Source organism: Phascolarctos cinereus, unplaced genomic scaffold, assembly GCF_003287225.1.
Source record: "Phascolarctos cinereus isolate Bilbo 61053 unplaced genomic scaffold, phaCin_HiC Scaffold_4;HRSCAF=312, whole genome shotgun sequence".
Classification (NCBI taxonomy): domain Eukaryota; kingdom Metazoa; phylum Chordata; class Mammalia; order Diprotodontia; family Phascolarctidae; genus Phascolarctos; species Phascolarctos cinereus.
In genome coordinates this window covers 181,534,933-181,559,691 of record NW_027555847.1, presented here as the reverse complement: position 1 = coordinate 181,559,691, position 24,759 = coordinate 181,534,933, and the positions used below count along the sequence as shown (strand labels likewise).

The 24,759-nt window shown below is 40.2% G+C and overlaps 1 protein-coding gene across 2 annotated transcripts in view; it reads right to left on the bottom strand.

Annotated features, from left to right (window-relative positions):
- Positions 1 to 2,594: 2,594 nt before the first annotated feature.
- The window catches only part of ENTREP1 (endosomal transmembrane epsin interactor 1), a 76,606-nt gene continuing 54,441 nt past the window's right edge, over positions 2,595 to 24,759 (bottom strand). For both annotated transcript variants that reach the window (XM_021001825.2, XM_021001824.2), the window contains exons 5-11: positions 23,355 to 23,462; positions 23,100 to 23,233; positions 12,715 to 12,844; positions 11,655 to 11,733; positions 9,724 to 9,876; positions 7,169 to 7,458; positions 2,595 to 4,562 (exon numbers count right to left, since the gene is read on the bottom strand). In XM_021001825.2, the coding sequence (XP_020857484.1) occupies positions 4,359 to 4,562; positions 7,169 to 7,458; positions 9,724 to 9,876; positions 11,655 to 11,733; positions 12,715 to 12,844; positions 23,100 to 23,233; positions 23,355 to 23,462 (1,098 nt within the window). In that variant the 3' untranslated portion in view covers positions 2,595 to 4,358. The remainder of the gene's footprint in view (positions 4,563 to 7,168; positions 7,459 to 9,723; positions 9,877 to 11,654; positions 11,734 to 12,714; positions 12,845 to 23,099; positions 23,234 to 23,354; positions 23,463 to 24,759) is intronic.

Below are 24,759 nucleotides of genomic sequence, written 5' to 3'. Positions count from 1 at the left end.
TGAAATACCTAAATTTATATCTGAATGCTTGTCAGATGAGGCATTCCTGGGGATCATTGAGAATGGTCTGTAACAGGGATCCTTAACATTTTGAAGTCATGGAATCTTTGGCAGTCTAAGACTATGAAGCAATGTTCTTACATGCATAAAATAAAATACATAGGATTTCAAAGGAAACTAATTATAGTGAATAAAGATATAATATTTATCCATATACACATATATTTATATATATAAAATACAAATATATAATACAATTATATAAATACTATATATGGCTATTTCTCTAGCCACTAGGACACACTATGCATAGATTTGTATGTGCATACATGCCTATGTGTTATGTGTTATATAACATATGCACACCTTACATAGGTCCATGTATACTGTTTTATGTATATTCCTGTTGTACTTATATGTCCATGTGTAGTGTGTGTATTGCATAACATATAAACACATATATAATCATATATATACCTATAGGATGTTATATGGAGATTTGGAGATATGGAAGGAAAGAGACAAAACACATGTTAAAGTGCTTTCATGTGCACTAGGGGTACATTTCTGCTTGCTTCTCCCCTCTTGATATGATCCCTCTTCCCTCCCACCTCTCCTTCCCACACAAAGAATGCAAGATGTGAACAGGAAAGTCCCTTTTCCATGGGCATATAGGCCACCCAGCCCTAGTACTTATAGAGCATGTGTGTTTTTCGCTCCAGTAAATACACTGCAGAAATATGTCAGATCTTTTAAAAGTCTATACTTTGAAGGGAGGCCCTAGAGTTGGTGAGCAAAAAGAGACCAGAAAAAAAAAACTGCTGCCATCTAAGACTAAGAGATCACTTTCTCTTTCCTTCCCTTGGCCTCTTTACCCTCCAAACCATCTTTTTCCTCCCTAACAACAAAAAAAATTCATCTGAGTCAGAATTCAAGCAAATTTTTTAGAAGATGGGAAAATTTCAAATTGGAGGGCCTGTAAGCAGCCCTTTTCTTCTTTCTCCTCTTCTTCATCTCTGTCTTCTGTCTCTTTTTTCTCTCTCCCACGAGTCATTGCTAATTTTAGCCCTTAGCTCATAGGCAAGCCCTTATATGTGAGGGCTCCTTTCAACTGCAGATAAAATGAGCAATATTACTAAGATGGCACAATACGCCCTCAGAAGAGGGCACTAAATGGCACCATGACAAATATCCACCCTCTGAGAAAACACTCCCTAATTTCCAGAAACAATGAAGAGCTTGCTATAATATTGCCTGACTTTCTTCACCCTTGGCTGCTTATACTCAGAGCCTATCCCTGATCAAGTCACCCCGCCCTCTTACTCAATAAACTCCTTTGACTCCCTATTTCCTCCAGAATCAAATTAAAAAATCCTTTGGAATTTGAAACCCCTCATATGCTAGCTCTTCCAGTCTTCTCGTGCTTCTTCCACTCCACATTCGATGATGTAGCTATGCATACCTATGTGCTCTTCCTCACACACAACCCTCCATCTCCTGACTCTGTGTACAGTATCTGCCCTTGCTGTTCCCCTGGAATGGTTTCCCTCCTCTGCTCTGACACCTATGTCCCCCAGCCTCCTTCAAGACTCAGATCAAATCCCACCTTCCTACGGGGACCCTTCCCAGTTCCCTCCATTTACATTGTGTATATCTTCTATAGGCATTGTTATTTTCATGTTATCTCCCTCATTAGAACGTGAGCCCCCTCAGATACTTTTTTTTTCTCCCCTTTCTTTTTTATCCCCAGCAGTTAGCACAGTCTCTGGCATTGCTCAATCACATCCAACTCTTTGTGACTCCTTTTGAAGTTTTCTCGGCAAAGATATTGGAGTGGTTTGCCATTTCCTGCACCAGCTCATTTTGCAGACGAGGAGTTGAGGTAAATAGGCTTAAGTGACTTGCCCAAGGTCATACAGATAAACGTTCCAGGCCAGATTTGAACTCAAGAAGATGAGTCTTCCTGACTCCAGGCCCAGCACTCTATCCACTGAGCTACCTAGCTGCCCATTCCTGGCATACAGTAAGTGCTTAATAAATACTTGTTGATTGATCCTCTATATACTCCTAGAAAAGGGACATTTTATATACATTTATAGGATCATAAGATCATAGATTCGTGGGGAGGTGGCAGCAGGGGATGGGGAGCAGGGAAAGTCGGAAAGACTCATCTTTCTTAATTCAAGTCTTGCCTCAGACACTTACAAGTGAGCTGGAGAAGGAAATGGTAAACCACTCCAATATCTTTGCCAAGAAAACCCCAAATGGGGTCACAAAGAATCAGATATGACTGAAAATGACTGAACAAGATTATAGATTTAGAACTAGAAGGAGCCTCAGAGGCAATCCAGTTCAATCTGTGAGTTAGGCAGTGCAATACTATTATCCCCATTTTACAGGTGAGAAAACTGATATTCAGAGAAGTTAAGTCATTAGCCCAAAGTTATACAGCCATAGTAAGGACTCAAACTTTGATCTTCTTACTCTAAGCCCAGTGCTCAGCAGATTATTTAAAAAACAATGCCAACATGCTCAACAACTATAATTAAAACCTGACATTTAAAAAAAAATTTTTTTTGCTGTAGAAACACAAGGTCTTTAATTATATTTTATTTTCCCTCAGTTTCATGTAAAGACAATTTTTAACATTCATTTTTAAAAAATTTTGAGTTCCAAATTTTCTCTCAACCTGACATTTTCCAAACATAAATCCAGACCATAGGAGAGAGATTTTCCATTAAAAAAAAAAAAGAATGAATCCTTCACTATTGCTTAGATGTCATATACAAAGAGGCAAAGGAATAACATGTTGTAATAAGAAGAATCCTGGGGATTGGGCAGAGCCATCTAGGTTTTAGTCCCATCTCTTCCATTAAATAGCTGTGTGATCTTGAGCAAGTCACAAGCTCCCTGTGCCCCAGTTTCTTCATCAGTAAAATGAAGGGGTTGCACTGATGATGGGTTTTTCACTTGGGGTCCATGAATTTTTTTTTAAAAGTTGACAACTCTTTTTCAATGTAATTGGTTTCCTTTGTACATCTTATTGTCACGCATCTTCATTTGTAATATATTTTATGCATTAAATATATTATTCTGAGAACGAATCCCCAGGTTCCATCCGACTGCCCAAGGGGTCCATGACACACACAAAAGAAGTTAAGGACTCTTGCACTAGATAATCTAGTCCTGGCCCCTTCCAGCTCTAATACTCTATGATATCATTCTGTGAGTTCATTGGCAGAGGGAATTTCCAGGTGAGGGAACTCCTACCAGTGCAGGTCAATACCTTCCTTCATAACTTATGTTCTACAAGAGTTGCCTTGAGAAGTGAGAGGTTAAGTGACTTGCCCAGGGTCACACAGCCAGTAGGTGTCAGAGGTAGGATTTAAATGCAGGTCACTGGCTCCAAAGCCAGCTTTCTATTGACTACATCAACCTCCAGTGCCTGTCTTATCCTATATCATTCCACGATGTCCAGGAAGCAGGAGACAGTCAACCCTACAAAGACTTCAATTTTTTGCAACTTCTTAAGACCTTATTCAGGTACCAGTTTTATATCCCTACAGAGCATCAGATCAGTGCCATGAACCATGAACCGACCCAAAACACCCATACCAGATGTAAAAAGTGATGATTTTATTCTTGATTCTGGAGTTATTGCCTCTAGTCTTGCAAGTGTGAGTAAATGGAACCAATGATTGCTCCTCCAAAATACTTAGCTAAAAAGTTGCTGGTTGTTACAAGTGCTTCCCGTTTTCCCTAGAGAAAATGCTTTGAGAATTGCCCTAAACTTAGGCTTTAACATTTCAATAACAGCAGGGCTATTTGATCATCCTACTTATATGCCAACTCACATTCTCACTGAGCAGCGAGAGGCCACAGGCAGCTATAAATAGCCTCCAAACAGATTATGTCCTTCCACAGGACAGACACAGGGGCAGCTGAGGCATCGCCACCCCCACATCCCATCCCTACCAAGGCCTGGAACACTCAACTACCATATGGAATGCCCAGGGAAGGGGAGCTGAGCTGAGCTCACAAATTATAACGATGCATCCAAAGCGTCAATAGGTCTGGAGGGATCTACTCATTGTCCCCTGAATGTCCTTGGTGGTAAAGCCAGTAGTTGAGAAATAAACATTCCCTGTGGTATAGATCCCACACTCCTTGGGCATAACACGGTACAGCAAAGACTAGTAGAACAAAAGCCTTTCTCCTACATCAGCCTTAAACAACAAAATAGCATACATAGAGACACATGCCGCATGATGAGACAGGGCTTTCCAGTCATGATTTTCTTTCCCAGCTCATTGACTTCTCAAAGGAGCTCTGACCACAAGGGACCCACAAGGGCTAGCTCAGAGCACAGTTTCTCTTACAACTCCAATAAGGCTATGTGGCCTCTCTGGGTCCGTTCTTGGGACCCTTCTCTCCACTCTCTGTTTTTCTGCTGACACGAAAGTGCTCAAATCTCCACAACTCTCCAGATGAAGGAGTCCAGGGTGTCTTCTATAGGGCAACATCTGTGTCCTGGATGTACTTGGCTGAGCAGGAGTCATTATCTTTGGGGGAAGAAAAGGAGAAAAAAGACAAAATGAATTCGAGAAAGAGTTCTTATCTATTTAAAAGAGGAGCAGGACTTGAAGTCCATGGACTTGGGTTCAAAATCTGGCTCTGCTACTACCTCCTACCTGTGTGATCTTGAGCAGGTGATCTCTAGCCCTCAGTTCCCTCATCTGTAAAATGAGGGAGTTAAACTAGATGGCTTCTGAGGGCCCCCCCAGTCCTACTACTGTGATCCTATGACTCCCACTGGTCCTCAGTTTCCTCATTTATAAAACAAGGGAGTTGGATTAGATGGACTTCTGGCTGTAGAGCTATGATCCTATGACTAGATTTTTAAAAATCTTATTATTTTGGGGTTTTTTTTTATTTCTTTCAGTTTTTATAAGGTAGTGGAGAGAACATCTCTCCCACCCCAGGAACACTCTTCATAGGTAAGAAGGGAAGAGGGAAAGAAAGGCATGGCAGTGGAGGGCTTGGGACAGGTAGAGAGAGGGCAGCATTAGGCATCAGGTGGGGAAGGAAAAGGAAGGACATATGAAAGAAAGACACTATCTGCATCCAGAGAAAGAACTGATAAATAGATGTATGGAATAATGTTACATATGTATGTGTATGTGTGTATATATATACATATAGAGAGAGAGAGAGAAAGAGAGATATATAGATATATATACGCACATATACTTATTTGTGTCTCATGGTAGCCCATCTCTAGGGTGGGGAGGAGGAAAAAGAAAAAAGAAAAAAAAAGAAATTTACATAATAACTTTGTTGTATATTTGGAGGGAATAGCAAGTTGTACATGGTAGATTTGCAGTTTCATGTTCAATCATCTTTTTATTGTACTGTGTTATGGAAATGCTTGTTCTGTGAACTGAAAATAAAATAAATTTGCAAGAAAGAAAGAGAGAGAGAGAGAGAGAGAGAGAGAGAGAGAGAGAAAGAGAGAGAGAGAGAGAAAGAAAGAAAGAAAGAAAGAAAGAAAGAAAGAAAGAAAGAAAGAAAGAAAGAAAGAAAGAAAGAGAAAGAAAAGGGAAGTGGGAGGACAAAACTATATACCATGCAATAAGGCCTAGGACCTTGGTGGTGGTGATAACAACTATGTCCCATTAAAGTCATATTTTTGGGCCAAGTATGTAGGCTTCTTGTGTCTACTTTATACCCAACTAGATTTAAGGCAGCTATGGCTGGTCCATCCCAAGCGTCCAACCTTGATGTAAAATGCAGTGAGTCATAAAAAAAACTTAGTATAGCAAAAACTTTACAAGTCCTCTGTGTCTTATTCCCAGTAGGAGAATATCTTTCTTGGTTGAATGGGCCCAGTTTGGGGAGGCTGCCTTGAACTTTCAAATATTTTCTATGACTTTGAATAATCCATTGAAAAAGCCTGCTACCAGTCAGTCAGTAAAAGTTTAAGTGCCTACTGTGTTCCAATGCTGGGGATACAAAGAAAGGTAGAAAGATGGTCCCTGTTCACAATATAAAGGGTGAGATAACCTACAAATAACTACACACAAACAAGCTATAGACAGGATAAATTAGAAGTCATTAACAGAGGGATTAGAATTAAAGTGATCAGGAAACTCTTCCTGTAGAAGGTGGAACTTGAAGGAAGTCAGTACATTTTATCTCTGGTGCACTAGAATACATTCATTTCCCCTTTAGAAAAATAAAAAAAAAAACTCTTCATTAATACAAATTCCACCTATTTACCTTGCAGACAATTTCAGGGAAGATGAACAGCTTCCCAGACTTCTGTCAATTCAAATAAAGTCCAGTTGCATCACTTTCAAGGGACTAAGAAAATATGCCATTCAAGGGAAGCATTAAATTCAGGAATCAAAAAGGTACGCTTTTATTGTCTATGCTCCCATATTGTGCACTGAACTTTACTATCTGCCTTATCAATCTGTCCTTAAGATTCTCAGGCATTGCTATCTGACTTGCAGGTCAGACCCTTAAAGACCCCGGGGCCTTCCCAGTTGCTCTGCAGTAGAATCCTTAAGGATTATTGGGTCTTTTCATCCACTTCCCTTGCAATTGAAGCCTCTTACATGTGTTATCTCCCTTAACACAATCTGTCACGCTATGCTATTTGTATCTCCCGTTCTGGGCACAAAGTAATCACTTAATAAATGTTTTTTTCATTCATTCATCTTCCTTTACTTTCATTCCAAACATCTTGTCCCCTTTGTATTTAATAGATTTGCTTTCCACCATAAGTGCTTGGTTATAATATCTTTAAACCAGTAACAGTGTATCCAGGGCAGTCTTCCTGGAAGACTTCATCTTCATCTTCCTTCATCTTCCCCTTTGCTCCCTTGAGAGAATGGTTCTGAAATGAGCTTCTTTTAAACAATCAAGTTAACCCACTAAAGACACGATGAGATCTCTGATTATTCACCCTGAATGCACACAATAAAACTACCTATTGGGGAAGCTAGGTGGCGCAGTGGATAGAGCACCTTCCTTGGATTCAAGAGGACCTGAGTTCAAATCTACTGTGTGACCCTGGGCAAATCACTTAATCCCATTGCCTAGCCAAAAACCAACCAACCAAACAAACAAACAAAAAAACCTAAGAAAAAAAAACCCAGACTACCTGTTCAAGGAAACTGGCACTTGTGATGGCTTCCTCCATGTGCTCTTCATCAGACTTGAGGACAGACTTGATGTTCTCCACTAGTTCGTGTATGTCTGGGGTCATACTACAGGATGACTGCTCCAGGAACTTTGCCACCAGCAGCTTCGTGTCTATGTAAGATTTGTAGTCTACCAAAGAGCGAGGTCTGGCTCGAACAGCTCTGGCTTGAAGGCCCTTTCTCAAGGTCACTGGAGCCAGCTGGGGTCTCACTTCAGTCTGAGTGGCAGCTTCACAGCTAAGCACAGGTCCTACAGGTAAAGAGAAAAACTCCTTAGCACACTTCTGCCAATGCCACTTGAACATACGACTGTCTGAAACCCCAGCCCAGGCCTCTAACTCAGCACGGAAAATCACCTGGCAAAATACTGACATCCATGCAAATCTTGTCTTTCATTTCACAGAAGGAGGAAAAGAAATCTACAACACAAGGTTTGTTTCAGGGATGTCTTTCAATCCAAGGATGGCCCCAAAGGTTTTGGCGTGTTACAGAAGACAATTTCTGAGTTATGCCAAATGACAAAGAGCAACCAGGAGACAAAAGACAACATGTGGTCATAGGTAATATTTTCAAGTGATACTTGCAAATGGATGGCAAATTGATGAGTCACAGAGAGAAAGCATTTCTGTTCTGGTGGAAGGAGAAGACACAACGGGGAAGGGATGAAAATGTTGTTTGAACAAGTGTGGAGAAAGCTAGAGAAGCAAGGTCTGTGAGAAGATGTTACTATTACTCTTTGGCTATAAAACTTTATCCTAAAATTCTCAGGTTTTTCTTTTCCTGTTTCATTTCACCTGTGCTCACATCATGTCTATGAGGCAAGCAGAAGGCAAATCACCACTTCCATTTTGCAGACAGAGAAATTAAATCCAAAGAAAGTAAGTAACTCATTGACCGTCACCCAGTCAACAGGGACACTTAATGAGAATATCCAAATTTCCCAACTTCCCAGGCTGGGTTTCCTACATCACCAAGTTTGTGAAGTTATTTTAAAGATATATAGAGTAAATCCATGAACTAGACCCTAATGGGGCCAATATGCCAGGAAGTATGTTGGGAAGAGGAGGGAGATACAATCACGGTTCCCTAACTGGGCAAGAGTAACCAGCAGCCTTCAGCCTGCCCTGGATGGAGGAAGCCAGAAAGGCAGGAATGAAAACATGACAGGAAGCAGGAGGGGCAATGAGATCGTGGCAAAGGATGCAGAGACTTCCTGGACCCTTTTTCAGGCACATGGAGCTCTAAACAGAGGAAAAGAAACTGTTCCCCTCCCCACACCACCCCCTCCCAGTTGATATTCTTTCAGTCTCCCAGCCAGAGTCACCGTCTTGATTCAACACTGCTAGAAAGGCTTTGCTAGTTACATTTTAATGCGAGGGCCAGGGGGGCAGGTTCTATGCTCATTTACTTGAATATGCCCTGGCCACCTTCTGCATTAAAAGATCCAAACAAATAAACATGTCCACCCTCCTGCCTGCTGACTTTCAGCACTGCAGGAATTGAGTAGGGGTCCATCTTCTAAGACTATGCTGTGGAGAGAACTAAGTTCCAGCTGAAACCGGCAGGCGGCCAGCCCGAGTCCTCAACTTGCTAGAGTAAAGGTGGAGGAGACCCACGGTGAAGACAGGTCTTGGGATTCTTAGAGCCCAGGCTGCTGAGGCCTGTTGGGGTTGCAGAGGTGATACAGTCAGTCACGGGGAGGTGGGAGAACCCCACTCTGTGGCAGCTGTAGAAACAAGAGGAGTTTTTTCTTAGGTACATGGTCAATCTATGACTGTGGCAAACAACAGATGATGTTAGAGGAGATGGAGCAGAACTTACAAGAGGCTGAAAAGATAATTTGGCCATCAGAAAAGTTGGGAAGTTTGTGAAGTGTTAGGAAGTTTTCTTGGAGAAGAGTTTTATATGAGTACATTATATATGTCACTTTCTGAAATCATGCTCAATGATAAACCTATATTCATTCAAATAATACCTACAGACAGGCAAACACAAGCATGGTTGTTTATCCATTTAAAGTAAATCCCATTTGATGGTGTTTATTTTCAATGGGCCAATCTGTTTATAGTTTTTTAAGTTCAACACAATAAAAATGAATATACTAGAAGAAAAATAACCAACTTGAGTAGACACACTCCTTTAGCTGCTTCTTCCAAAGAAAACACTCCTCCCAGCAGGATTAATAATATCCAGAAATCAGATGCCAGGTCTACCTACTTCTCTTGTATATCACCTATTAGGATATCATGTATAACAGAGGGCTTACTCAGCATTTCTGATCATGAAGGAAAAAAAAATGAACCTCAAAAGAATTTGAGCATCTAAGTAGAAGCTGATGCATTTCCCTAACATGCTGGCTCACCATTTTTTTTCCCTCCAGGACATAACGCAACTTCCATGAGGATACCACCTAAAATTAGGGACCACAGTCTGACCTACATCACTAGTATTCAGTTAGAATCTTTAAGAAAATGGTGAAAAATGTTCTAGTTAGAAGTCAGAAAAATGACATCACCTCTGGCTGTTGAGTGATGGAGGACAGGGTCACTTTTTGATCTTGCTCTCAAGGGCTGCAAGGCTCTTCTGCTCAATGGAAGATGCGCTAGGTTTGAATCAGGAGTTGACAGGGATGGGCTGTCTTCCTCCGATGTGTTAGGAATGTCTCCACCTGATTTATTGAAAAAGAAACATAAGTTAATTTTCATCAATCATATCACTTCACAATTCAGGCCAGCAGTATCTGCAAAACTAAATCTACTTGCCAGCCAGGGAGTACTAGCAAGCAAGCATTTATTAAAGGCCTACATACTGGGGACTTTTCTAAGCCAGTAATTTTCAGAAGGAAATAACATATACACATATAAGTATAAATAAACAAACAAAAGCAATGGGGGAAGGAAGGTGGATAGGGAAGCCCTCATGTAAGAGGTGATGTTGTAGCTGAGACATGAGATGCAAAGGTGAGACAGAAATACATTCCAGGCATGAGGGGACAGCATGGAGAAGGCATGGAGAAGAGAGATGAAATATCAGGTGTGAAGAACATTGAGATTTGGCTAGACTGTTGAGTACATGAAAAGTAGTAATATATAATTAGCTTTGGAAAGTTTGGCTACAGCCAAAGGGCTTTAAGTGTCAAAAAGAAGCATCATGGAGGTAATAGGAACCACTGGGGTTTATTGAACAGGGAGGGACATAGATAGACCCACGCTTTAGAAATATCACTTTGTCATAACTTAGCAAGCTTTCTTTAAGGGACAACTCTAAAAGCAATTCATGATTTTAAAACAAAAACAAATCAGCCCACTTGAGAGCTATTAAAAAAAAAACCAGTGCTTGAAATCTCCCCAAGTTCACAACTGCCAGACAATTCTTGGTATTTCATCAGGAAAGACACAACGAAATAACACCTGAAATAGCCTTCCTCTCCGTAGGCTAGAAGCCAAAATGCACACCAAGGGGGAAGTCTTTATATCTGTATAACCCAGAGGGTTAATTACAAGCTGTGAAAAAATCCCAACCAGCCTAGTTGAAAAACAAGTGGCAGCTAAATGACCCATTAAAATTGTCCTGGGTTAATCTGACTTTTGTTGAAGAAAATAAAATTGAAGAAGTTGTAGTTCTTCACTGGGGTTTGAAGAAGAGAAACAGCAGCAACATTGTGGAATGCAAACCCACTGATGAAACCTGACCGTCCTCCATATTTCTACTCAAGATGGAAAATGAGCAAAAGAAAAGAAACTAGTTCCAAATGTTCCAAATGGCATTACTGAAAAATTACCATCATCTGAAATAGCTGTAGCCTGATCCATTATTCATTACCATTTGCAATTTAGTCCTGGTGGACATTTTTCTGGGCCATTTAAAACCTCCCCAAAGAGGGCAAGCTGTAATAATGCACCTTTAACTTACAAGGATAAATGTAAACCAAGCCCTGTATTCTCTGTACTACTGAAAAACCGAATTCACTTTATATTAAGGCAACATGACCCTGGCCCCAGTTTATAAATTATACAGGGTGACCTCACAGCTATCCACTCTGCAGTAATGGAGAGGCTTCCAGAAAGATCCATCTTACCTTTAGGGGGAGGAAAAAGTACTACAGCATAGGCGGGGGAGGCTGAGGAATGCCAAACTAAACTCTTGGTTTTGGAGAAGAGTTAGTGTATTCTTAAAAGATACCGAGTACAACTGTATAATCCAATGTGATTTCATATTTTTATCAGTACAGATGTTAGTGGATACAGCAACGACTACGGTTTGAATAATGTGCTTCAAGAATAAAGACTAGCATATTGATAAAACAATAAAAGAAATTCATGCTGCCGATCTATACTGATGGCTGCAATGAGATATTTCAATCATCTGAAATGATCAGCAATTTTCACCGGTTTGGCAAACAATCAGGACAGAAATTATTTCTGATTAAAGTAATGTCTTTATTACCTTGAGACACCTGTGCACTGCCTGGGTCCACTGGGCCGGCCACAGCTTCGGATGCCTCTGGAATGTGGAATGAAGTCCCCTATCACACAAAATAACATCGTTTGCTTTTGTTCAAAACCTAGTCTCTGTTTCAGCCTCTCTTTTTAAGAAGATAATGATACAGAATGGCCTTGTTCTGCAAAGTATATTACACACAATTGTTCTGTATAAAGGTTATTTTTTTTTTTGCTACTAGAAATCAAATTTTTATTCATCTGTACAAAAACATATGCATAGAGATTTTATCCTTAATAGTGAAATCTAGAAACATCCTACATGGCCAATGATTGGGGAATGCCTGAGCTACTTGTCATACCAAGGGAATGAGATATTATTATATTATAAAAGTGACAAGTATGAAAACAAAGAAATAAGTGAGGACACGTAAAGTGCAGGGTGAAGAAAGCAGAGTCAAAGGACATATGCACGCTAGGGTTATATAGGGAAAAAAAAAAGAATAGCAACAAAATCTTACACAAAGAAATAATTGGGAAAAAAAGATTGGAAGAAGAGATGATCAAATGCATTTCTCTCCTTTGGAGAGAAGTAGGGGCCTGTAGGTATGGGACATTTCAGATACTTTCAGAGCTCGTTGATGTGTTATTTGATTTTGCTGAACTGCTTTTTTTTCCTATTTCTTCATGGTTACAAGGACGGATGGCTCAAGAAGGGGTGGAGAGAAAGAAGGATATAATCAAGAATGAAGGAGATATAAAAATAAAAGATATCAATAGTGTTTTTAAAAGACCTATTAACTTGGGCCTAAGTGCCTTCTGACACTGTGGAGTGAATAAGGGGATAACATCCTTGGGAATATTTTTTTTAATTAGAAGAAAATACTGAGCAAATTGTTACTACTATGATTTATATTTTCTACATTTTATAAAAAAATATATTTTGTAGTTTAAATTTTTCTATAAAATCTAAGTCTCATTTTGTTTGCTTTGAGTGAGACTATAACACAAATTATTCTTAATAGAATCTCAAACATCCTTGATAAGAAAAATTATGATCACATTACCTGTTCCTGATTGATTTGGCTCACTACAGATTCATAAGGAGGGGGTGGATCCAGAGGACAGAAAACTTCCACGCCTTTAATCCGAGCTCCATAGATGTGTGGAAGTGGAATAACATCAGAGCCTACCATCCTAGGAAAAACACTGTGGCATCAGTCAACATGTTCTAGTCAGTTCACAAGCATTTGATTGTTTGGTCAATCCTTGATTAATTGATTGGTTGAGAGGCAGAATAACATAGGGGTACTTCCCAGGACCTTCTGTTATATAATAGATTCATGATCTTGGGCACCACACCCCTATGCATCTGTTTCCTCTGCTTTAAAATGGGGATCAGACCACTTGGCACTCTATCCAGCTTGCACGGTTGTAGCGAAGAAAGGAAATTGTAAAGTATGACAAAGGTGAATTATGGAGGAATGGTCTGGATCTGTGATTTAATCTGTATGGAAACTCCCACTACCAATGCAGACGACCAACTTGTCTGAAATTTATAGTCTTAGAGGGTAGTCAGTCTGGGGACTATTTGCTTGAGGTTACAGAGGTGGTATGAGTCAGAAGGAAGGCTTGAATCCAAGCCTTCCTAAGTCCAAGGTCAGCTGCCCAGAGAAGGTGACCATCACATCACCCTGCCTCTCAAGTTGTTACTATTACTGTTTAGCAAATTGAATAATGGACAAAAATATGGGATAGATCATTTAACTCCTCCAGCACCACACTTTCCCTATGTAGAAAATTTGGGTTATACAAGTAATTGGTCAAAGGATATATAAATAAATAGTTCTCAAAAGAAGAATTGTGAACTATTAACAACCATATGAAAGGCCGTTCCAAATAATTAATAGTAAGATAGCTATAAATCAAAACATTCATGCCTGGTATTAGAAAAGAAAACAAAAGATAGGACACAGAAAGGCAAGCCCATTAGTACATTATTGGTGCAGATGTGGATTGGTCCAACCATTTGGGAACTCATTTTGGAATTATGCCAACAAAGTGACTAGAATTTCTATTGCCCATTGACCCAGATATTTCACTGTTAGGAGGTCAAAGAAAGTTTCCATGGATAGTAAAATATTTTCAAAACAACCTTTTTGTGATAGCAAAGAACTAGAAATAAATACATGCCTGCCATTTTGGGAATGGCTAAACAAACTGTAGAACATGATATAATAGAATATAATAGAACAATAAGAAATGATTAATATGAAAAATTAAGAGGAACAAGGGAAGACTTATTTGAACAGAGGCAGAGTGAAATAAGTAGAAACAGGAAAACAATATATGCAATGACCTATGACATTATGTTCATGTAATTGAACAGAACAGTAAAATAAAATTGAATGATGTGTAACAACCAAGTTTTGACCCAGAGAAGAGTTGAGCAGATATACCTCTCTCCCTTTTTTTTTCAAAGGTTAGGAGGGGACCATGGGTAGAATATTGCATATATTATTGTTGGTTAGTTTTGCTCCATTATTTTTTATTTTTCAAAAAATCTTTATCACCAGGGGCAGAGCCAAGATGGCAGAGTAAGAGCAGGGACTTGCTTGAGCTCTCCCCCAAACCCCTCCAAATGCTCATAAAAAAATGGCTCTGCACAAATTCTAGAGCAGCAGAACCCACAAAATGACAGAGTGAAACAGATTTCCAGCCCGAGGCAATCTGGATAGTCAATGGAAAAGGTCTGTTGTGCTGGGCTGGGAGAGGAGCGCAGTTCAGCGTGGGCCACGCAGGCAAAGACCAGGCCTGAGGGAACCCGGAGCAGGCCTCAAGGGACTGAATCAAAGGGAGCTGTGGTGGTTTCCAGACTGCACAACCCACAAACGCCAAGGACAACTTACAAGGTCAGTAGGAAAGGTCTGTTGGACCTGGGTGAGAGAGGACTGCGGTCCAGCCCTGGCCCCAGCGCAGCCCCGGGGCAGTGGCCAAAGCTGCAGTTGCTTCTAGAGCTTTTGGCCCACAGATGGTGGGGGGATCAAGCGGCTGCTCAGAGAGGGATGGCAGGGATCTCTTTGCTGGCTCTGCAGCAGGATTCTCTTGCTTTGCCTGTGCTTGGATCTGGGTCCAGTCCTGTGGCAGTCCTGGGGCGAGGAGGAGTGCTGGTGTGGCACAGCTTGTGGCAGCAGTGAAGAGGAAACCCTCCTCTCATTTTCGGGGCAGAAAAGAGTGCTTGTGGTCACTCTCAGACCACAGCATAGGCCAGGAGGGGAGTAAACACCTCTCCTTACCACCCTGGAAGAACTGAAAACCTACAAAGAAGTGACTCTGAAAATAGCTGCACAAAACCTCTGAAGCTTAGGACAGTACACCCTCCATGCTGGAAGCAGAGCCCTACCTTAACAAAGAGTTAAAAAGTCAAGTAACTGGCTGGGAAGATGAGCAAACAGAGGAAAAAAATTTTGACTACAGAATCTTACTTTGGTGATAAGGAAGATCAAAACACACAACCAGAAGAAGACAACAATGTCAAAGCTCCAGAGCCCCCAAGAACAACACGAATTAGCTTCAGGCCATAGAAGAGCTCAAAAAGGATTTTGAAAATCAAGTAAGAGAAATAAAGGAAAAACCGGGAAGAGAAATGAGAGTGATGTAAGAAAATCATGAAGAAATGAGTCAACGGCTTGCTAAAGGAGACCCAAAAAAATGCTGAAGAAAATACCTTAAAAAATAGAGTAGGGGCAGCTAGGTGGCACAGTGGATAGAGCACCGGCACTGAAGTCAGGAGGACTGAGATCAAATCTGGCCTCAGACCAAACACTTCACACTAGCTGTGTAACCCCAATTGCCTACAAAAAAAAAAGACTAGACCAAATGGCAAAAGAGGTCCAAAAAGCCAATGAGGAGAAGAATACCTTAAAAAGCAGAATTGGCCAAATGGAAAAGGAGGTCCAAAAGCTCACTGAGGAAGTGAATGTTGAAAACCATAAATAAAATTGGGGTAAAAATAAAAAAAATTTAAATCTTTGTTACCATAACTAATATGGAAATAGGTTTTACATGATTGCACATATATAGCCTATATTAAATTGCTTACCATCTTAGGGAGGAGGGAGGTAAGGGAAGGAGGGAGAAAATTTGAAACGCAAAATTTTACAAAAAAGTGAATGTTAAAAATTGTCTTTATATGTAACTGAAAAAAACAAAAATACTATGAAAAATCTTTGTCACAAAAGAATGGCTTGCTGGATAGGGGACAGCAAGGTCTATACGTGGAAATGAAGTGTGATATGAAAACAAAAGGTGTTAATAAATTTTTAAAAAGAAAATCAAAGGTACCCTAAATTTTCACACCCTCTACATTATGGATCATGAAACAAAAGGAGCCCAATAAAAAGAAACATTCTTAAGTGACAATTCCTTTCCAAAGCACAGTCAACAAAGAGGAGACCGACTAGGAGGAGCTCAGTGATGTCACTTCACAGGGTGATTAATACATATATAGAGAAATCATTCTGTGCTTTTCCCAGAGGGCCCAACAAATTCATATCATATGATAGGTTAATGCGGAGGAAAACAAGGACTTCAGTTTTTCTCTTTCATGTGTTGTCATGAAAAATTCAATAGAGTTGATTGATGGGACAGCTTCAACTTTTCGCCAGAAGTATCCCTACAGACAAATTATAGTTTTCAGTAAACAACAATTTCCAAAAATTCTAACTTTGGCCTGAAGAGAAAGCCAGAGGAATTGTGGTAAGAGAACTGGAATCTGAGTACTTTGACTATGTCACTAAATGTCTCCTGGCCTCGGCTTCCTCATCCATAAAATGGGGATAATAATAGAATAGTTAGTTAAAATAGATTAGGTAAATACAGTTAAATTATATAAAAATTAGTTAAATATAGTTAGATAAAAATAGAACATTTCAAAAAGTTGTTTGTCAGGATCAAATAAGATAATGTATGTAAAGCACTTTGCAAAAACACTAGATAAATATCTGTTTATCTGCTGCAATTACTGTTATTATTATTATTATTATTAATGAGTTTCTGGCCCTTTCCTGTAGTGACTGTCTCCTTTTGAGAGTCAGTGGGCGCTCTTTAGCTATATAGATATCCAGATAATATTCATAAAACCACTATGAAGAACTCAAAATTGAATATAAATACAGATGAAGGAATTAAGCTTAAAGTAGGGGCAGCCAGATGATCAGGCTTTCTTTTTTTGGTGGAGCATGAGAGGGATACCTAAACAAACAATAAAAATCATTTGTACAGGGTGTCCCCAAAGTCTTAGTATTTAATTTGTAGTAAACTTTAAGCTGCACTGAGTTTTGGAATACCCTGCATTTAAGGTTTCTAAGGTGTTTTACAAATATTTGCTTTATACATTTGCTTTATCTTCTTAACAACCCTATGGAGGAGATGCTATGAATGTCCCATTTTATAGACGAGGAAAATGAGGTAGGTCAAAGTTTAGTGATTTGCTCAGGGTCACACAACTAGTAAGTATCTGAGGCTGGATTTGAACTCAGGTCTTCCTGACTCCAATTCATAAGCACAGCTGACCCTTCCTTTTTAAGAGGTGCTTCTCATTTACTCAAACTTCGGGAAAGGGAGCATCAAAGAATGGCAGTATCTCTTTCCCCAACCTTTAAAAATTGTAAAGGAATTTTAGGCCCTTTAAAACAACCACAATGGAGGTGGTTCAACCACAAGCTAATTAAATCTGGCTTTTACCATGCAACAACCACCTTTAGAAAGTTGTTGCTAGGGGTAGCTAGGTGGCGGAGTGGATTGAGCACCGGCCCTGAAGTCAGAAGGACCTGAGTTCAAATCCGGCCTCAGACCAAACACTTGACACTTATGAGCTGTGTGATCCTGGGCAAGTCACTTAACCCCAATTGCCTAAAAAAAAAAAAGAAAGAAAGTTGTTGATAGAAGGTGGAGATGTAGTAGGGAAACACACTATCTTTTATAAATAGGATATGAAAACATACTATCTTTTATAAATTGGTCAACTAGCCATGCTAGTGAATAATAATAACTTCAGTTTACACGGTCCTTCAAGGTTTACAAAGTGCTTTTCTTCCCAACATACTGTGAAGTAAGAAATGCAAGTATTATTATCCCCATCTAACAGATGAAGAAAATGAGGCTCCAAAGGAGCTTAATGAATTACCAGTAGTCACATAGCTACCAAGTTCTGGAGCAGGGATGGAAACCCAACATTCTTTCCCCAACAACTCAGCGCTGTATAGTTTATTGGACTGTTGTTGTTCAGCTGTTTCAGTTGTGTTTGACTCTTTGTGACCCCATCTGGGGTTTTCTTGGCAAAGACACTGGAGTGGTTTGCCATTTCCTTCTGCTCACTTTACAGATGAGGAACTAAGGCAAACAGGGTTAAGTAACTTGCCCAGAGCCCAGCTAGTAAGTGTCTGAGGCCAAATGTGGGCTCAGGAAGATGAGTCTTCCTGACTCTAGGCCCGGTGCTCCATCCACTGTGCCACCTAAGTTTGTTAGGTGCTTTTCTCGTTACAACAGTAATTAATAGTAATAATTAATAATAATATATAATAACATTAATTAATTACAGTGGTGCAAGAATTATCATTCCTATTTTACAGGTGAAGAAACTAAGACTCAAGTGATTTGCCTTGACTCCTACAAGTATGTAGTATCATGTCTTCTGACCCCATGTCTAGGATTCTTTTCCATAGGTCACAAAGCATTTCTTGATGAACAGAAAAGAAGCATAGGTTATAAGAAACAGAAAATGCTACTATATTTATATCTGGCTTTGATATGCTTTCAGAGAAACATAAAAATCCTCTCTTGCCTGCTGCACTTCCTGATAAAGTCTCTGTCTTGGTTTGTTCCTACCTACTGCTAGTAGCACAGGACCCAGGTGAATTATTGCACATGAGTCACAAAATGGTCCATTCATTTGTAAATGCTTGAGAGTGGCCTGAAGTTTGATTGCGTTTGTTTATGTGGATCACATGACTCCTCAGAAGGAGGACAAACAAGCACATGAAAAGGTATCCTTAGCAACTCATCTTTTCTCTAGACTTAGGAAAATGGAAAATGTTGCTTGGGAAAGGTTTACTATAACAGGGTATAAATATATTAACCTAACATTATTTTCTGTCAAATAATTCAGTTGAATTTAAGTTCCTTAAGGTCAGAGACTGTTTTGCTTGCTTTCCTCTTCATGACATGCACATAGTAGGAACTTAATGAATTTGTGTTGAATTTAAGTGCTGTGTTTGTTTAGTAAATAGCAATTTTATGTGTAATAGAACTGGAAGCAATCCACATAGCCAACAATTTTCAGTAGGAAACAAAATTATCTTTAGAATGAGCTGAAAGGGACCTCAGGGACATTTAGTTCAACATCCTCATCTTACATCTGAAGAAACCAAGGTACAGAGAGGGTGACAGACACCTAGCATCGATAAAGATGCCACTTTTAGCCAATTTAGAAACATCTTTGGTAGGGAGTGTACATGATGATGAAAAATTTCACAGAATATGATATAAAAATGCTTTGTAGGCTCAAAGTTCTGTGTGTTCTAAAAGTTTCAGTGTAGTTTGAAGTTTTAACAACTTCAAGGGATACCTGTATCTACATGTATTTTGTGCATTTTTCCCTCATTTTCATCTTAATTGCATTAATGCCTTTTGTTTTTACATCACTTTCATTTCCAAATACATTCCTCCCTCTTCTCCTATCAACTAGCCACTCCCTATACTAAAGATTAAAAAAAGAATAAAACGCCAGCAAAACATCAGCCCTATTTGACATTATATGCGATATTTTACCCCATAGTCCCTTACTTCTGCATTTTTCTCAATGCTTCTTAGAGTATCTTAATCTTGGCGTGTGTTTTCTACCTGGCAGTGATTCCTTCCTCACAACTGTGTCCTATTTTCAAATGCCCTTGCAACATTTTGGGATAGGAACACTTGAGAATAAGCTTGGTTTTACTTTCTGTAGTTCACATCTGATCAAGTGTGGTCTTAGGTTTCAGGAGGAGAGCCCAAGAACCCAACCTGATCTTCCAAAAGGGAACAAACGGCCTGACAAGAGCTCTATTCAAGAAGTCAGAGAGGAAAGGAAAGAGAAAGAGGAGGAGGAAGGGTCAGGTCAAGTCTAAATGACACACTGTTGGATATGAATCTTAATCCCAAATGAGTCACTTTCCTCTCTCTGCTACAGAGGGAAATTAAATCTGCCTGTTGCTTTTTTCTTTCTGTGCTCACTGCACCATTAAAAAACAACAACAACAAACCAGCCCTAACTAGATGTCATTTCACATAGGGCCAGCAAAGCAATGCTTACTGAACACAGCTACACATCATGAAATAACACACTGACTTTTCCTGCATGCTGGCATAACCTCTTGCTTCAGTGAGATCCAGGGGCTATTTATGACTGTCTAATAGAGACAGATTGGACTAACTAGTAAACAGGAAGAAAGTGAATTTTACTATCTGCTCAGCAAATATTTATTGATTTACTAATGCCTACTGTATGCAGCTGCATCTGTATGCAGAGTATCATACTAGTTGCTGGGAGAGAAAAGTTTAGATCAAAAGATATAATCCCTGTTCTCATAGAACTTACCATCAAATGGGGGGTGGGCTGGGGGCAGTTTTCACACATTCATTGCAGTACAAAATAATTTAATAGTAATACTTAAAATACTTTAATAATAATAAATTTAAATAAATTTATAAATTTAGAGGGGAGATGGAGGTGAGGCAAAGTATTTCATAAGGTCCAAAGGGGGAAAGGTTATTACCTAGATGGACTCAGATGAATAAGGAAAGGTTTCCTGGAGGAGATGGCATTTGAGTTGGGCATTAAATGATGGGGCAGGTATTTAAGAGGGCAACTAGGTGGCACAGTTGATAGAGCGCTGGGCCTGGAGTCAGGAAGACCTGAGTTCAAATCCAGCCTAACTAGATACTTATTAGCTGTGTGAGCCTAGACAAGTCACTTAACCCTGGTTGCCTTAGTTTCCTCATCTGTAAAATGAGTTGGAGAAGGAAATGGCAAACCGCTCCAGTATCTCTGTCAAGAAAACCCCAAATGGGATCACAGAATTGGACACAACTGAAACAACTAAACAAGTATTTAAGAAGGCCTGGGTTTGGAGGCAGGTAGGTGGTGCAGTGGATAGAGCAGCAGCCCTGGAGTCAGGAGGACCCGAGTTAAAATCCTTCCTCAGACATAACACTCACTAGCCGTGTGAATCTTGGGCAAGTCACTTAACCCCAATTGCCTCACAAGAAAAAAAAAAAAAAAGAAGGCCTTGATTCAAATCCCATCTCTGACACGTAATTGGTTTATGATTAGCCCAGACCAAGTCACTTGACCTCTCCTCCTCCCCAAAGTGTCCTCAGCAACTCTAATAAGTCAGCAACAGTTGCCCATCTGCCCTGCACCTGGATAGAGTTTCTACACCAAGGAGTTCCCCACACTGATAAAATCACAAATCTGGAGCAGAAAAAAGGACATTCAATGGGCAAAGGAGATAGGGAGGAGGAAAAGATCTAGTCCTAAAGGCAGTTCTTTATCTTATTATAAACATCAAGTCAGTGTCCCAGGGGAAATTCCAGGCAGAAAAACAGCTGATGGAATTGTAACAATTTATTTTTTCCTAATGCTGCTGTCCTCCAAACATATAGAAGGCTGCACACATTTATTTTCCAGAGTGCTTTACCATTCTTGAAGCACCAGATGAATCCAGTCTTTTCTAGACTTCATGGTCAGGAGACCATGCTAATAAGGCCCTCTCCTTGTTGAGCAGCTGGTCCCTGACATGATATTTCCTGTTTTATTTTTGGCTTGTTCCACCGGATAAAGTGAGTCTCCCTTGCCCTTCTCCCCCCGACACACACAGACACAGCAGGCCACTGGAGGGCATAAGATTGATGGTGGACCAGGATGCCAGCTTTCCATAAGGAGTGGAATGGGACACAAAGTACACAGAGTATCTGAGGTGGATATCCAGTTTAGAACACATTTCAAACTCAAAAACAATTACCCCAGTGAGGAAAGGCAGAACTGTAATTAGCAATTTTTGCTCCTGAGGCAAAAGAGGTAGGCAGGGTGCAGATTCACCTGAGCTCCTTTGGGACACCAGCTATTAAACAACCAGCCAGGTCGGGGATAAAAGGGGAAGATAGCAGTGATGGAGCTGAGATAGAATTGCCAGGGGATGAAATTGTGCCTCTGCATGGTGCAGATGATACATTCTAAACTTTCCACTCTGAGGCAAAGCTCCCACCCTAGTCATGGTTCTGGGGATAGGCAAATCCTCTAGATTCCCCAGGCCTGAAGGTCAGGTTTAGAGACCTTCAACCACCCCCAACACCCCCCCCCCACCAACCCATGGAACACTAATGCCAAAAACAATTTTCTACAGCTGACGCAGTGATTGAAACAATATGTAGTTAGACCCTGTGTACCAGCCCTCCACAGTCGAATAGCATAAAACTCCACACTGCCAGTCTAACATGTACCTAGATGGAATTAAGGAATTCTTTAGGAACTGAAATAAGCTACAGTAGTTCATAGACATAGTGAATGGTTCAGTTAATCTTTGAAAAAGTCCTGTCACAATCTCCCAGAAACCAAGTCCATCTTTGCCTCAGAAGAAATAGGAGGCCAGATTTTGGTTCTCTCAAACAGAAACTTACAGGCTTTCTGCAACAGCATCACAATTTACGTTCTAAACGTCACCAAGCCAACAGTGTCTCTGCACTTACTAAGAGATATCTGTCAGGAAGCTGCAATTAAGAAATTGCTTCTTTTCCTTTTTCTTTTTTTTAAGGGTTGGGAACTTAGCAGCCTCACTGAACCCGAAGAAGATACATTTGTGGTTTCTGATGGCGGTGAAGCAGAGTTTGCAGGCATCTTAATTAGGAGTCCTTACAGGGCAGCCAAGCTCTTACTCACAGCAAATGACAGCTTTTCTCTCACATGGCGCCAGGTTTTCCTCGGAAACAGTGGGATGTTGCATAATTATATCCTCAGGTCAAAATGGGAGTAAAGTTGTTACCTTTCCTCTGATTTATTGGCAGGGGCGTGGGAGAGGGGGAAGGAAGCAAATTCCAACTCCATACCTATAACTCTCTGTCAGGACTTAATACAGAAGTGGGGTTTTTTTTTTGGTCCAGTCTTCTGATTAATTGGTATGGGGAATTTCCAGTGAGGAAACTGTCTCTGCCAATGTGCGTTACCAACTGCACTACAAGTTATGGTCTTTGAGAGTTGCCCAGGGTCACACAGCTAGAATGTATCAGAGGCAAGGTGAACTTAGGTCATCCTGACTCCTAAGCTATCCATTATAGCATGTATTACATTTTTTCCCCTCTCTTTAGATTAGGGTAATAACATTCCAAAAATAAAACTGCAAGGAATTTAGAGAGGTACCTGCGATTCATACGGGGTGTGCAGGAATAAAATGTAGCAAAATATGAGGGAGGGGGCACAGGTGGTACGAAATCTTCCAGGTCTGGAATGCGTCCATGTCCTTCTATTTCTTCTGTAGAAATCTGGGATTCGTCCTAATCAAACAATACCATGATTAGCCAATAGCTTCCGGCACCAGAGGAACACTGAACATACCAGTGAATTATGCAAGGAGGCCTGTGTATGGACTGCCAACAGTGCCTTGCACTCACTTACTATGCAGGGTCTTCGGGTGGCAAATATCTGTAGGTAACGCAGGGCAGCTGCCACCAAGCAAACCGTCGTGGTAAGGGCATTCAGGGCACACAGGGCGAAGAGGACTTTCTGAAGTGGGAGAGAAAAATGAAAACACCAGAAAATCATGGCTCAGGAATTAAATGTATTTGAAGCACATGACACTACACTACAGTTTAAAGAACAATTTAAATAAAACAAATTATTCCTTCAAGCATTTCTTTTCCTCATCTTATGAAACTGCTCTTTTGCAAGGGTTAGGAATTCAGGGGTTGTATAAATGTCACAAAAGTTTCTGGTCTAGGAAAGATCTAGTCCTAAGGGCAGCTCTTTAGCTATTATTATAAACTCAAGTTAGTGTCCTGGGGGAAATTCCTGGCAGAAAAACAGCTGATGGAATTGTGACAATTTTTTTTCTAATGCTGCTGTCACCATAGTCTGCAGGCTCCTTCTGTACCTTCCACTCTGATAGCATTCTATTTGATTTGCAACCTTTACTTTTATTTCATCGGCCACTGGATGGGATGTCCAAAGTGAAGCATCTGGCAACCAAGTAGACAGGACTGCGGGGAAATATGTTCTTCTCTTCTGCACAAGCATCTTAAAATAGCACCAAAGGGAACTCCAAACATTTCTGTTTTCATAACCCTGACTCCTAAGTGAGGGTTTTCCTCCAGAGATTCAGGAACCAGAGCAAGAAAAGGCTATTTCTTAATCCTATAAAATTCCAAAAAAACAGAAAGCCTCACAAAATTCCCAACTGCCTTCCCTCTAAGTGGGCCCTTTCTTACATAAATAAATATAATTTGAAGGGGTAGAGGAAAAAATTAAGGGAAAGGGAAATGAAAGAAGAAGGAAAAAGAAAAGAAAGAGAAGAGGAAAGGGAAGGAAAGAGGAAAAGGAAGGGGAAAAGGAAAGGGAAGGAAGAAAACAAAGAAGTGAAGGGGAAAAAGGAGAAAGAAGGAAGAAAAAAGAAAAGAGGGAAAGGAAAGGAAAGGGAAGAAAAGGAAGGAGAAAAGGAAAGTAGGAGAAGGAGAAAAGGAAGAAACTGAAATAGCTGGCTATATTAAAACTACTACCTAAGGTAGAGATGGAAGAAATTGATGATATGCTCATCATCTGATGTTATTGCTAATGTCTTTTCACGGGGAAGTTGTTGTTGTTCCATTGTTTACTTGTGTCTGACTCCTTGTGACCCTGCGGAGGATATCATGCCAATATTGTCCATGGGGTTTTCTTGGGAAAGATATTGGAGTGCTTTACCATTTCCTTCTCCAGTGGCTTAAGGCAAACAGAGGTTAAGTGACTTGCTCAAGGTCACATTGGTAGTAAGTATCTGAGGCCAGATTTGAACTCAGGTCTTCCTGACTCCACAGGGAATAGCTTT